Genomic DNA, 15,261 nt, shown 5'->3' with positions numbered 1-15,261 from the left:
GTAGCACATCAATAGTCAAACCTGGGTCTGAGGTAACACATTTCCTCAATTCCATGGAAAGCACACCATCTGCTTCAGTGGAGGGTGTTCCTAATTTACATCTTTAGCTGTATCACCTAAGCGCTCATAAAACACTTGTGTTCCCTAATACTCATCAGCTGAAATTCTCACCTCAAACTGACAGTCTGAGGACTTAAAAGATTCTAAGGAGATCTGGCCTTGAGGTGGAACTTAAGAAGGCTGGTGCCCTTAAAGACTAGAGAGCCCATTCCCCTGTAACCACACATGCCTAAAGCCGGAAGCAAGTGGGCTGTGAGGACCGGGCTCTGCACACACCCAGTGCCGTGGCACCCCAGAGCGCCCGGACAGACTGCTCTTGTTTCCATGGCACGGTGTATGGTATGATGAGCTAAGACCCACAACCTGCTTCCTGTAAGCACCGTTTCAATACTTTCTCTCAAAGTAGTCTGTTAACTTTCAAAACCAGCCACCAGCCACTGTGGAATAGCTTGATTCATCTCTACAGCCTCCGTAAATATTTTATAATATACCGTAAATATTTTATAATATACCAATGCTAATTACGTGAGGGACTTCAAAGTCACTTGTCTAGTTTAACTGCTTAAAAACATACTGTCACCCAAATTTCATTCTTCCAAAGGAAAAAATATAAAACAACCACCTTCAGACTGTGAAATGTGCAAAAATATTATTAAATAACTATGTCTATTAAGCAAAGACAATGGCTTAAATTTTAGCAAATCCTACTGCTACTTGACATTTTCTACATTAGAATATAGGCACATCAGATCTGTCTCAACCATTGACACTGAACAAAATGCATAAACACATTACAATACCTACATGGAGTTTTTAGAAAATATATTACTATTTTGCCTATAATAAAAATAAATGAACAATTTATTTCTACTATGTTAAAAATCTTCTTCCTAAGAAAATATAACTAAATGCTATTAGAATGGATGCAAGGTCACAGAAAGCTTACTTATCACTAATATTACCTTCCTGAGATGACCTCAGGTGCTGCATAATTTGGTGATCCGCAGCTGGTTCGCAGAAACTCACCATCTGACATCATATTAGAGAGTCCTGAAAAGAAAAGCAATTTATCAAATGCTGGATACTGAAGACATAGGTAAAACTATGATGAAAACCATGATTCAGAAATCTTCTTTATTTTAGAGCAAAGGTGAGAGACAAGATAGCTCAATAGGCCAAGAGGCTTGAGCAAAGCTGACAACCAAATTCCTGGATTACGTACACACACACACACACACACACACACACACTAATTTTTAAAGTAACAGAAAGTACTGTTAGACTAGAAAGAGATTATTTTATGGTACTTACATCATCCCACAGAAAAGAAAAAAGCACCACATGTAATGAGTGGAATAAACCTCACTACATGAAAATTTTGACTCTTCACAAAAGGGTTATTTGACATTATATTACTATTTTCAAAAATGTAAGCACCAAATATTATCTATGTCTGTATATAAAGAAATAAAAGACTGCTAATTGAAGCAAACAAAAAACAGTGCTTCTAAAATTCTTGAAAAGTTGTAACTGGGCACTACATCTTTAATTCCAGCGCTCAGGAGGCAGAGGCAGGAGGATCTCTGTGAGTTTGAAGTCAGCCTGCTCTACAAGAGTGAGTTCCTGACCAGCCAGAGAGACACAATGAAAGTCCCTCTCTCCCTCTCCCTCTCTTTCCCCCCTCCCTCCCTCTCTCTCTCTCTCTCTCACTCTCTCTCTCCCCCTTCTCTCTCCCCCTCCCCCTCTCTCTCTTTTGTAATTAGACAGCAGAGCAGCTCCAGCTGATAAGCAGGCTGTTTCCCTGGAGACAGGGTCTCATTGCTGTCAGGTAAGGCTGAGCACAATCAGGAGGGACTCCTGCTTCAACTTCCTGGGAAAGTTTTATAATCTAAAGAGCTCTGATTCAACATAGTAGAAATAATCTACTGAGCCAAACTCTAGCTGAACCACTTACTAGAAGAGTTTGAACTGAAACAGTGAAGCTAGTTTAACGGCAGGTATAAAACAAACAGAAAGCCTATATATAATATGGAACACTGACTTTGCACCTTCCCTCCCTTAATTCTTAGGGTCAGATCACAATCTTTTCCTCAAACTTCCACTGTGGAAGCCTTCCTGGGTCTGTTTAGTGTAAGGAGTATAAAAACATACATTTTACCTTGTCTTTTATGCAGGACCAAAGTCCCAATCTCTCATAAGTTATTAGATGTTGTCCTAAGATTTACAGGTCTTTCCATGATCAGTTCAGAAGGAACACCAAGATTTTACGGCTGAATACAAATTTTCACACTTGTTTATATACATCAGGGAGAGCAGCCACTACATCAACAAAGTTTCAAAGAAGTTTGGGACTCCTTTCTCATCCCAGCTGCTCCCCCACGCAAAAGAAAACCCAAAAAACAAAACAGGTATCATTCACTGCCTTAGGAAGAAAGATCTGTCTTGATGTGGCCTTCTAATGTGGTGTAGAAACCTCAGCACTTTTCATGTAAATTTAGATAAAGAGATAAGCCAGAGTAAAGACTGTAATTAATCCCTTTTTGTGTAACAGAATTTGTGTGAGTGAAACCGGAAAGTTCTTAGCTCTGTAAGAGGAGTTACTGGTCCATTTTAAAGGTACTACACATCTCTGAGCAACCATGGAGTAGCATACCAAAGTCAGCAATCTTAGCGTTCATCTGAGCATCCAGAAGCACATTTTCTGGTTTCAGGTCCCGATGGACAACCATATGCCTATGACAGTAATCCACAGCAGACAGGATCTGCTGAAAGAGCCGCCGGGCTTCCACCTCTTCAACCTAGCACATAGAAAAGAAACCGCATCAAGACTATCTAGGACATCTATTTATTATGCATTCAGTTTCATAACCAGTCTAAATATAACTAAGCAGGCTAATTTAGAATTGACTAGTTAGAAATCCAACAAATCAGACAAAGCAAACCAGCCAAAACTTTGTCAAAGCTCAAAATATTATTCGATAGGTTTGGCTTTGCTGAATGGCAACGATGTCTAATTTTCAATTAATATTAAATATGCACAATGTTTTAGGGAATCAAAACCAGCTAAAACAGAACTTAAATGAAAATGCTAAGAAAAGGAAATAACTGAAGCTTCAGCATGATTTCATGCAGAACAGACTGGGAAAAGCACAAGAATCTTTTGGCGATTAAGTGGGATACGGTTTCCAAATCTGTATCTCAAAAGGCTGCCTCTGGAGAAAGAAAATATGTTCTGCATTTGCAGTTGACATTATTACAGAAACAATTTAAAGCACTGACAATTATCTTTGTGGTTGGCTACCTGCAATGCTTCCCCCTTTCCTAGCTCGGGGCTGGGGTTGTTAATAGATGGTACAGCACTCACCCGCCCATGTTTACAGATGTAGTCGAATAATTCACCTCCAGACACATATTCCATCACCATAAAAAAGTCTGTTGGGGTGCTGATCACCTGGTATCTTTTTCATAAACAAAACAGGATGTTAATACAAAACTGTGCTTCCACAACGGTCAACCTCATCCACTATTCTTGCTACAATTTCATATTCCAATATTGTATAATACTGTAGAATGGCAACAGATTTACAATGGTTACCAACTAATCCGAGAACCATAAGCATGGAAGAACATTATAAAAGTATCTGACTTCCTGAGACTTATAGACTTCCCTTCAGATTTCTGCTTTTCAGATTGCTGTTATCTTTGAAATCTTCACAAGCTATACTAAGAAAACGCATCGTGTGTAAATTAACCACATGAAAAATTTTCATTAAACAAATGAGTGGCAAATCTTTACAGTGTACAAGAGGATTATCCCATGGCAAATATTTCTATTTTATGTTTTTTTACTTGAGATAGATGCTCATCATATAGAATCTAGGCTTGCCTCGAACTCATAATCATCCCACCTTGGCTCCCACATTCTGGAATTACAGGTGTATACCACCATATCTGGCCTGGAAAACACTTCTAATGTTAATCTTTGGTCTTCGAAGACACAAATGCTAGGGTATCCTATTTAATGTAAAACAAATGACTATAACAGAAATAAAGTTGAGACTATTTCACATGAACTGTGGAAAGGTAATTTTATTTAGCAACTTTAAATGAAATGGTTTAAAGAAGGCTATTTTGACAGGCGCCAAACAAACTGAATAGAGTAGGTGAAAGCATCTACTGTTATCAAACTCATTTTTTTTCTGATCTATTGTTACCAATCACATTTGTGCTTATCCATTCTGGATGAGGCATGAATGAAATGATGAAATCAAATAATCTTAGCTGCAGATCCTTTGGAATATACCACAAATCTTCACAGGATACTGCTGAGCTGAATTAGCTCATGAAGTCTCTAACTCCACAGCATACGCCATCACACACCAAATTATAGCACGAAAACTAGCTACCATGACTGAGCCCTCACTATGTGCCAGGCATAGCCAACCAAATAAGGACTCTTAGTACTCACTGAATACCTCCTTGTGCTGTCCTTGTGTGAGACTAGGAGAAGTCAGATCCTCTATTGGGGGAACTTGCAATCTAGCTGTGGTTAGGCACTGAATAAGGATTCTCTTCAAACACACATCTGAGCTTCAGGGCCAGAAGTTTCCTATCTCTCTTAAGGTTCCAATTAATCAGGCCCCCTCTGTTATTTCTCAAATACAGTTCCCACAATTGCAGCCCCACTACTTTATATTAATCATGCTCTACTCCCCCACTGCAGCTTCTTTATACAGGCTAATTCTACTGGTGTGCCTCCCTTTGAGGTGCATCCTTTAGTACCTCCCCTTCAGACATCCTTTGGGATTTAGCCTACAGGCCACCTTCCGAGTATAAAAGAGGCAATTTGCTTGCACGAACATATTTACCTATGCTTTACAACACATACCTATCAGTTTGTAATTGCATATTTTATAAGGATGATAATTTGATTAATGAGTTTACATCTGGCAAAGTACTTACAAACTATTTAAATTAATGTATAAATTATTTTAAAATATAAGTAGTTTGGATCAATACTATAATAACCTGAAAGTTTAAAAAAAAAAGGCAAAATTTCAACCAATAAAATTTTAATTAACAATGAGTAACAAATTCTGGAAAAAGAAGAACCCTAGGAAAACAGCTTCATGTTTGAGAGTTGGCAGGAAAGGCAAATTGACGGGTTATTAAAAGGTAACTTCTAATAATTATAAAAATATTTTAAGAAATATAATGACAACTAGTCATTCACATATAACAGCAGTCTTTTAATGTAACAGAAATGCAAAATAATGTGCTTTAAGGAAATTTTCGGAAACATTATTAACTATGAAAGGAAAAAGCAATTATCCAGACAATCCCTAAGCAATGTCCAACTGGTAAGGTTACATGCATTTTTATGCAATAAACACATAAAGTAGCATATATGACTCATGGAAAAAAGTAATCTTTCTGGAGTGACCCAAAAATCAGCAATACACATCCCTGTTTGGTGATCATGTCTATTAAGATTTTAAAATATTATATTGTCAAGTTATATAGAGTAAGATTTTCATCAATTTTAACTCAGTTGTATAAAATGTAGTAATCATTATCCTGGACTGCTGACACTCATTTTCTTTGGTTCATGAATGGCCTTTTCTTTAGCTGATTGCTGTATAAAATCCCAATAAGTAATACAAAACCATCATCCAGACAGTAAGGCAGGGCCTTGCCAATCCTTCCCATATAACCACAGAGAGCTCCTCCCTACTTCCCCTTGCCCTTCCCCAAGAGAGTCACCGTCCTGAACCCTATGCAGCCTTCTCTTACTTTCCTTTTAGTTTTATTTTGCCATATCAAAATATACATACATGTTTATGTTTCTATTTAATAGTGATTCATATTCTTGTATCTATCTTAATGGTTTTAGATTTAAAATAGTAGATCTCATGTAATGTTGGGGAACTTGTTTGAGAATCAGTCAATATTGCTGTGTGCTACAGCTATGTGATATGACTACTATATAATATCCACCATATTTGTTTACTTATCCTTCTATTCCCAGAGTCCCTTAGTCATCTCTCTACCACAGAAGATTACTGGGCCTATTTCTACAATTCTGTGTGCAGCTTGAACATTTTTGTACAAGGTACAATCTTTCTCTTGATAAATACTGATGACTTGAATTTCCAATTTACAGTACATGTAAATGCTCAATTTCAGGTGACAATTGTTTTCTAAAAATAGTTTGTTATGCTAACATAACTAGAAAGCTTGTGGAATCATACAATATCTAGTATTTACAAAATATCATACATATTTCTTCTCCAAGAAATGCTTGAGTTTTCTGGAAAATTTTATTGGGTTAGTAGCATTGTTCTTATTTATACATGGACATAAAAATTAATTATTTCCATAATAGTCTAGAAAATAGGATAAATATGTTCTAATTACTAACTTTATAAAGCATATTTTTCATCACCAAATCACAATAAATTTGCTTTCATTTTTCTCTATCAACAGATAAAATATTCAGCAATGGATATTTCTTTTATTTTTTGTTTTGTTTTATTTTTTAATAAATTTTAACCTACCTAACTACCTCCCACCCACCCAATTTTCACTGTCGCTTCCCAGGCTTGCTGCTGCTTTCCAGGCCTGCTCCCTTAACAGGGCAGAGACAGCCCTCACTCTATGCAGGAAGTTGGTTCTGCAACTCTCTGCCCCATGCCCTGAATATTTCTTAAAATGTAATTATACATAGATATATGCATGCATATGCACAGAATGTAAAATCACTATCAGACACACATTTAGAAAACCATGAGCATCATCAAATACCCAATCATAGGGTTTATTTTCTTTTTTTTAAGAATTAGATCTAATTGCCAGCCATACATTTCAATTGGTTGATTTGTCTGTTTTATAGATTGCTCATAGTTTGTTTTTTCCAGAGGAAATCAGGTGGTTTGTCCTCAAGAGAACACCTTCTATTTTCCCCACTGCTCCTAACTCTTAAGAGTTGGAGGACTGATCAGATTTTCATTTTGTCTGTTTATCTTAAAGAGGACATCATACCAGAAACCTTTTGCCAAAGAAACAATGTCTCTCTTTCTGAAATACAAGTAGCCATTGCTACTTAGAGCATAGATTCATCAATTCACTAATTGAATATTAAATTATCTTTTTTATGTATGTGGGCATTTGTCTGCATGTATATCTGCACACCAGAAGAGAGTACTGAATCCACAGCACTACAGTTATAGACGGTTGTGAGACAATGTGGGTGCTGAGAACTGAACCCAAGAGTTCTTAAACCACTGAGCCATCGCTCTAGTCCTTTAAATTAAATCTTAAGTGCTGAATGTTTCAACAATCTAGCAATAAAATGTGGTGCAAAAGAAATGTTCAGTCCAATATTTCTCAGAGTCTTAAGTTCAAGATCACTACCTAGCAAGTTCAAGGTCATCTTGTGCTATATAGTAAGACCCTGCCTCAAAACAAACAAAGGAAACCAAACAAAAACCTGCAGTCTCTATAGCATACAGTATTGTAACACAGTACCACACAATGACCTCCTGGCTAACTCTCTCTCATTCTAAACCATCTTTTTCCTCACTGCTACTGTTTGTACTAGGGGCATAAGTGTCACCAATGTATGACATCTGTCTAACAGATAGCCCCTAGGTTCCTAGACCTGCTCATTTCTAATTATCTTCCCTCCCACTACACACAGACATGGTCATAAATTTTCTAAGATCAACTCTCCAATTATGTGCTGAATGCTGTCCCCCAACCTGCTAAGGAACATAGCTCCTACAATTAGCCCCCCTTTCTCCTGCATCCATAGTTCCTTTTTGATCTAATCATTCTTTATTGTGGTACAAAACATCTAACATTACCCATCTTTAAAAACACCTGCCTTTAGACTATACATTCTCTTCTGCTCTCTTTTCTGTTCTTGTCTACAGTTACTGTTTCTCTTCATCCCATATTCTTTCTTTATATCAGATTTTTGCCTTTAGCATTCTAATAAAAGTTGGGGGTTTTTTGTTTTTGTTTTTTCCGAGACAGGGTTTTTCTGTAGCTTTGAAGCCTGTCCTGGAAGTAGCTCTTGTAGACTAGACTGGCCTCAAACTCAGAGATCTGCCTGTTCTAATAAAAGTTTTTATAGCCAATAACCTTCACTTTGTCAAATTTAATAAGTCAATTCTCATTTTTCATCTTACTCAATATTAGCAGTAAGAAGAGTTGATACTTTTTTTAGATCAAACTATTTCTGTATCCTAAGTTACTCCATATTGTATGAAAAATGTGGTTTAGGAGCTGGAGAGGTGGCTTAGCAGTTAAGGGTGTTTACTGCGCAGAGGCCCTGATCTCAGTTCCCAGCACTACATCTGGTAACTCACAACGGATTGTACCTTCAGCAGCAAGAGATCCAACTCTTTTCTATACTTCAAGGGTACCTACAATCACATGTACACACACACACACACACACACACACACACAATTAAAAATAAAACAACTACTAGAGAAAAAGAGAGAGAAGGAGGAAGAACTTAGGCGACACACCAGATCAGAGTGCATAGCTCCCTAACCTGGATCCCATAAAGTGGTAGGTGCCCAGCACTGCTATGGCATAAGTCCAAAAGCCTGTCATCTGACAGCCAATACTCATATCAAGGATAAATGGCCCTGGCACTTCAGCTCAACCTGGTCTCCGGCTGTGGATGAGGCCCACTCAAATGCTTATACTCACTGGTCCTCTTGATGGTCCATTTGGACCTAGATTTGCAGTTCTTGCCTCAATCTAGGTATAGCTGACTCAGTCTTAGATTTCAACTCTGACTCTCCTATGGCCTCAGCAACAGCTCCATCTGGGCAGCCGGGTTGGGTTCCTTTGTCTTTATTAATACAGACTCCATTCATATTTCTATTAGTACAACTTTAAAACTCTAGAACTCTCTAATGGCCTCTTACGTTGTATTCATTCTGCAAACCACATATACACACACACATACACACACAAGGGGGTATTTATTGTGTACCAGTATGATGTGGAAGTCAATATGAATGATTAAGATTAGAATAGAAGGCCGGGCGGTGGTGGCGCACGCCTTTAATCCCAGCACTCGGGAGGCAGAGGCAGGCGGATCTCTGTGAGTTCGAGACCAGCCTGGTCTACAAGAGCTAGTTCCAGGACAGGCTCCAAAGCTACAGAGAAACCCTGTCTCGAAAAACCAAAAAAAAAAAAAAAAAAAAAAAATTAGAATAGAAGAACAGCCAGGCTGGCAGTGGTACACACCTTTGATCCCAGCACTTGGGAGGCAGAGAGAGGAGGATCTCTGTGAGTTTGATGCCAGCCTGGTCTACGGAGTGAGTCCTAGGACAGGAGGAGATACACAGAGAAACTCTGTCTAGAGAAAAACAAAAACAAAGCAAAAAAAACCCAAAAAAACATACATTAGCCTCAACCAGATTACCAAAAAGAGATAGTGTTGTCTGGCAAACTGCTGCCACTGAACGGGCTGTGCTCTGTGAATTTATTGTTATGTAATAATGTTGACAAGTGAAAAGACACGAAGTGTCCATCTAGGTCTCTGGAATAGCAAGGTAAAGACACAGTCTCGTTTATGAACTATTTCACTTGTTCTGCATTGAGATACAGGATTCTCCTATCCTCCACCTTCACTGACTGGCTGTTTATTTTCATCCCTTCCTGGGTCCTGCTAATGTCCAGACACAGTTGGTGCTCCCGAGCTCAGTCCCTGGCTTTGTTCATCTCTACGCAGGTTCTTGGTCTTCTTATCCAATCTTAGGGTATGCTATCTGTGGTGGTTGAATAAAAATGACCCCAAGGGTCCATAAGTAGTGGCAGTGTTAGTAAGTGTGGCCTTGTTGGAGTAGGTGTGGCCTTGTCAGAAGACTGTGTCGCTAGGAGCAGGTTCTGAGTTCTCAGATGCTCAAGTTAGGCCGGTGTCTCATCTCTTTTCCTGCTGCCTGTTGAGACAGATGTAGAACTAACTCTCAGCTACCTCTTTAGTACCATGTCTGTCTGTGTGTCACCAAACTTTCTGCCGTGACAATAATGGACTAAACCTCTAAATGTAAACCAGTCCTAGTTAAATGTTTTCCTTTGTAAGAGCTACCATGGTCATGGTGTTTCTTCGCAGCAACAGAAACCCTAAGACACTATCCATGTATAACTTTCCCCTGAATTCCAGACTCAGTTATTCAAAAAACCTCTAGTAGGATGTCTCCTTTCAGCTTTATGAAACCAAAGTCAAATGTTTGATACTAACTCCTAATACTCCATCTCAAACCTGGTCTTCATGTAACCTTTCCCATTTAGTCACTGGCAACAATATTCTTTTATTTGCCCATACCAGGTACTTGGGAGTTATTCTTCTTTCATAATCTCTGTCTTCTCTCAGTAAATGTTAACTCCACCTTGAAAGCATATACAGAACAGGCATACTTAGCATCTACCACACGATGCGTTATTCCATGCCACCATCACCTTTTACCCAGATGACTGCAAGTGACTCCTAACCTTTCTTCTTACTTCAGTACTTGCCCAAATACAGGCTGCATGCTCAGATGACATCTCACCTCTGGTCAACATATTTCAGAGGCTTTTCATCTTAAGAATGGAAGTTAAAGTCCTTACCAACATTCGATAATGCACTATACAGTCTGGCTCTCCTTTATGTCTCTGTTTTTAGTCACACCAAACCCCTAGAGATCGCCTAACTTTCCTAATACTATAACCCTTTAATAGAATTCTTCATGGTGTGGTGACCCCAACCATAAAATTATTTTCATTGCTGCCTCACAACTGTAGTTTTGCTACTGTTATGAATCGTAATGCAAATATCTGATATATGACCCCACAAAGGGGTCACAACCCACAGGTTGAAAACCACTGCTCTAGATCATTCTGCTACCTTTATTACTTGAAGTTTAGGGTTTTCCACTTCAAATACTTTGTACTGTTAATTGCTCTGTGTATAATATCTTTTTATAATGTATAATATTTACATCTTTAATATATGACATCTATAATATTTAAATCTTTAATACATGACATCTATAATATTTACATCTTTATTGCATATGCTATAATTCTATTGTGGATTTATTGCCTACTCTCCACTGCCTCCCCATATGTGCACATTCTCTCTCTCTCTCTCTCTCTCTCTCTCTCTCTCTCTCTCTCTCTCTCTCTCTTTCTCTCTCTGTGTGTGTGTGTGTGTGTGTGTGTGTGTGTGTGCATGTGTTTAACACTAACATTATTAGAGGCTATGTCAATAAGTCTCAGTAGGAAGAAAACCTAAGTGTTTTTCTTTTTAAAAAATTCAGATTCACAATTAAAGAGGCAATGTGGATGAATGACTTAAGCTTATGGCTTTAAATACTGGATTCACCTTTGCTAATTACTTGCTAATCAATTCTGAGACTAATCTGTAGCTACTTTAGAACAATGTAAAAATATCAGTTCTAATTAGAGATAAAAATGTTATTAAATTATAAAAGCAAGAACAAGACAACGTTGATAAATTATGTCAGAAATAAAAATTTAAATTGTGATAACCACAGATGTTTACTAACTGTACTGTACTGATAGTTTTAATCTTCAGTTTGCTAGAACTTAGAGTCACCTGAGAAAGCAAGCTCACTTGAGAAATTATCTAGATCATACTGCCTATTGGAAACTGAGTGATCATGTTGATAATTATTGTAGGAAGACTTAGCCTGCTGTGGATGGCACCAGTTTATGGGGTAGACCCTGAACTGCTTAAGAGTGAGAAGGGCTAGCTGAGTATAAGCATGCAGCAGGCAACCAGCAGGGGTGCACTCAATTTCTCTCTGCCCTTGGCTGTGGACATGAGTGACTAGCTACGGTGTTCCTGACTTGACTTCCCCTCAACAATAGACTGTAAACCTCTAATAATACGTGGAGCAAACTCTTTTCTCCCCTAAACTGCTTTTGGCTGAATGTTTTTATCACAGCAACAGAAATTAAACTAGAACCATGGCAAATGCAATCTGTGTTTTCAAGAGCAGAACAAATCTAGGTCACATAGGAGCATTCAGGGTTAGCACTCTGAAAGTGAAGTTGAAGCATAAAGTCTGGCCATTTCAGGCTTCTCTCCTCATCCTCAATAGCTACTAAGCAGAAAAAACAGAGACTTAATCTACATACCACTGATGTCATCACAAACATGGAGTCAAGTCAGATGTGAGAAGGGCCAGTGTCAAAGGCCTAGAACTTGAGCATTAGGGAAGCAAACACAGGACTGTCAGTTTGCTTAGATTACACAGGATTGTGAATTTGTAAGGTCAGCCAGCATTTCTGAGCCAGGTTACATAGCAAGACTGTCTTTAAAAACAAAACAAAACATAACAAAACATATGACTGTTTCAGCTAACTGACTACTTGTTAACTCAAGAAGAATCAGTTCATGAGAGGCCAATGCTGCCTCCTTTTGTGCCAATGCTTATCACAAACTAGGCATTCCATCAATGCCAACAGTTACTTCTTACAAAACACTATGAAGCACTCCATTCAAAAGTTAGAAAATGAATGGGAGGAGAAACACTTATCCTTGATAGGTTATATTTTATAATAATCTTCCAAAACATTTATATGCACATTGTAGGGTCATCTACCACCTGGTACTGGACATCGTCTTAAAATCAAATACTGCCACATGATTCTATTCTATTCTATTCTAACGTAAGTGTCACATAGCATTGAAGCTTACTATAAAACAAAGTCTCATGCCAACTGTGTCACCTAGCGACACACCAAACCACGTATTGGTCAGGCAGGAACAGACAGTGGCATATTCTTGACGTTGGCAAGATGACACCGTGGAGGCTCCATCACCAAATACTTTAATTTGCAATAGTTCATTGACAAAAAAGTATAACAATTAAAAACTAAATAAACATGTCAAAGTCTGTAATAATTGCACCAACCACTCATTTTAGGAATTCACAAGCTGGGCATGGCACCTGTCTTTAATTCTAACACTTAGGAGTCAGAGACAGAAAGGTCTCTGCAAGTTCGAGGCAGCCAGGTGTACATATATTGAGTTCCAGAACAGCCAGGACTTTCCTGTCTTGGGGGTAAAATAAACCACAAGTAATTGTTCTAGCCTGATTCTTTGCTGCTGTGATAAAACATTGACCAAAAGCATCCTGGGGAGGAAAGGGTTAGTTTCATTTTAGAGATTACAGCCCATCAGGAAACGAAGTAAGGGCAGGAACTTAAAATAGTAACCTGAAGGCGGGAACCTAAAGGCAGGTAAAGACTGTGAAGAAACACTACTAACTGGATCGCTCACTCTCTATGGCTTGTTCACCTTGCTTTTTTATACAACCCAGGACTGTCTTCCCAGGGTTGGCACTGGCCACACTGGGCTAGACTCTCTAATCCCAGTCATTAATCAAGAAAATGCCCCACAGACATTCCTATAGGCCAAATTGACAAGGCAATTGCTTAATTGTGGTTCCCTCTTCCCAGGTAACGTTAGCTTGGGTCAAGTTGATGAAAACTAACCAGTATAGTATTGCATTGGTTTCCATTGCCTCCATACTTCAAATGTAAAGAGACTGAAACCAACATACATGCATTATCTCATAGTTAGTTCTGTGGATTAGACGCCTGCCATGAATTAAGATGCCTTCTGGGGACTCCAGGAGCAAAGTCCTCTTCTTTGAGATTTGGCTTTTGAAGGCTGTCCTGTGCTGTCTCAGAGCCCCTTCCTCCACCTTTTAAGTTTCCATTAGCCAGCAGAGTCGTCTCACACCAGCTCATGATAGCCCTGCTCAGGTCTTTTTCTGACTCATCCTTCTACCCTTCTCTGCTACTTCAGAGAACCGCTCTGCTTACATGGACTCTCAAGTCATCCAGAACTACCCCTCTCTTTTCAGATAAGATGACCTGCAAACATACTTGGATTTTGCAATGTAACTGACAACATTCACAGGTTCTTGAGGTGAGGACACAGACATTTGGAGGGCTAGTATCCTGCTGACCATCAAATAAACAATAGAATGCCATAGGATTAGAAAGTTGATCCCTATTAACACTGACATTCAAATATTGCGCTTTGGGGCTTTAAAAATGAGCTTTGAAGTTGTAAAGGAACAGTGGGGGAGGGGAACCATAGGGGAAGAATAGAGTCGATTTGGTCAAATCATATATGCATGTATAAAGTTCTTTAACAATATAATTATTTTTAAAAAGATTGCTCGCTAGCCAGGCAGTGGTGGTACATGCATTAATCTCAGCACTTAGGAGGCAGAGGCAGGCAGATGTCTGAGTTCGAGGCTAGCAGGTTACAAATTGAGTTCCAGGAAATCTCAGGTTACACAGAGAAATTCTGTTTGAAAAAAAAAACAAAAAAACAAACGAAAAATACTACTAATGACTAATTCTAGGCTAAATATAGTTTATTCTGTTCTCAATACAGTGGCAAACAAAATCTAAAAGGTACTAATATCTTTATTCTTAAGTAGGCTTTCTTATGCAGCAATCTTATTTGAATCAAGACATAGATTTCTCTTTCTATTTCTACTACTAAATTCACTAAATAATTTGGCCTTACAGAGCGCCATATTGGGTTCATACCTAGCTACTGTTTCACATACCTCAGTAACAATATGCAAGTTTAACTGGGTAGAACCATGGAGCCACAAATGTACCTTCCTAGTTGTTATCCCTGTTAGTGCTGTCCTCTTACACACTTGCCATCCTATAATATGGAATTATAAATGCAGCGTTCTCAGCACAGTTCCTGCCTACCATCGAGCACTCCTTAAGCAAAACTAGCATTTATTGTATAAAAACTGCATCCAAGCTTTAAAGTACACAAAAGATTAATTCTAGAATTCTACATTATCCTCTACAAAACTAGAACTTTAAACAACATAACAGATTACTGCTTAATGTCTCAATTTTCTATATATCTAGTTAAATTATTTTTCAATTTTACTTACTAGCTTGTAGCTCTCCATCTCTCTATATCTATCTATCCATCTATCTATCATCTATCCATCTATCTATCCATCTATCCATTCATCCATGCATCTATCTCTCCATCTATCCATCCATCCATCTATCCATCTATCCATCTATCTCTCCATTTATCTATCATCTATCTATCATCTATCTATCTATCTATCTATCTGTCTGTCTGTCTATCTATCTATCATCTACTTATTT

At 38.3% G+C, this 15,261-nt stretch overlaps 1 protein-coding gene across 2 annotated transcripts in view; it reads right to left on the bottom strand.

Annotated features, from left to right (window-relative positions):
• Prkaa2 (protein kinase AMP-activated catalytic subunit alpha 2) overlaps window positions 1-15,261 on the bottom strand; it is a 62,710-nt gene that overhangs the window by 17,295 nt on the left and 30,154 nt on the right. For both annotated transcript variants that reach the window (XM_038332950.1, XM_038332951.1), the window contains 3 exons: window positions 3,425-3,518; window positions 2,714-2,858; window positions 1,023-1,110 (listed from right to left, as the gene is read on the bottom strand). In XM_038332950.1, coding sequence (XP_038188878.1) covers window positions 1,023-1,110; window positions 2,714-2,858; window positions 3,425-3,518 — 327 coding nt within the window. The remainder of the gene's footprint in view (window positions 1-1,022; window positions 1,111-2,713; window positions 2,859-3,424; window positions 3,519-15,261) is intronic.

This window comes from Arvicola amphibius, chromosome 6 (genome assembly GCF_903992535.2).
Source record: "Arvicola amphibius chromosome 6, mArvAmp1.2, whole genome shotgun sequence".
Lineage (NCBI taxonomy): Eukaryota > Metazoa > Chordata > Mammalia > Rodentia > Cricetidae > Arvicola > Arvicola amphibius.
The sequence above is the reverse complement of the archived record's forward strand: the minus strand, read 5'-3'. Positions and strand labels throughout refer to the sequence as shown.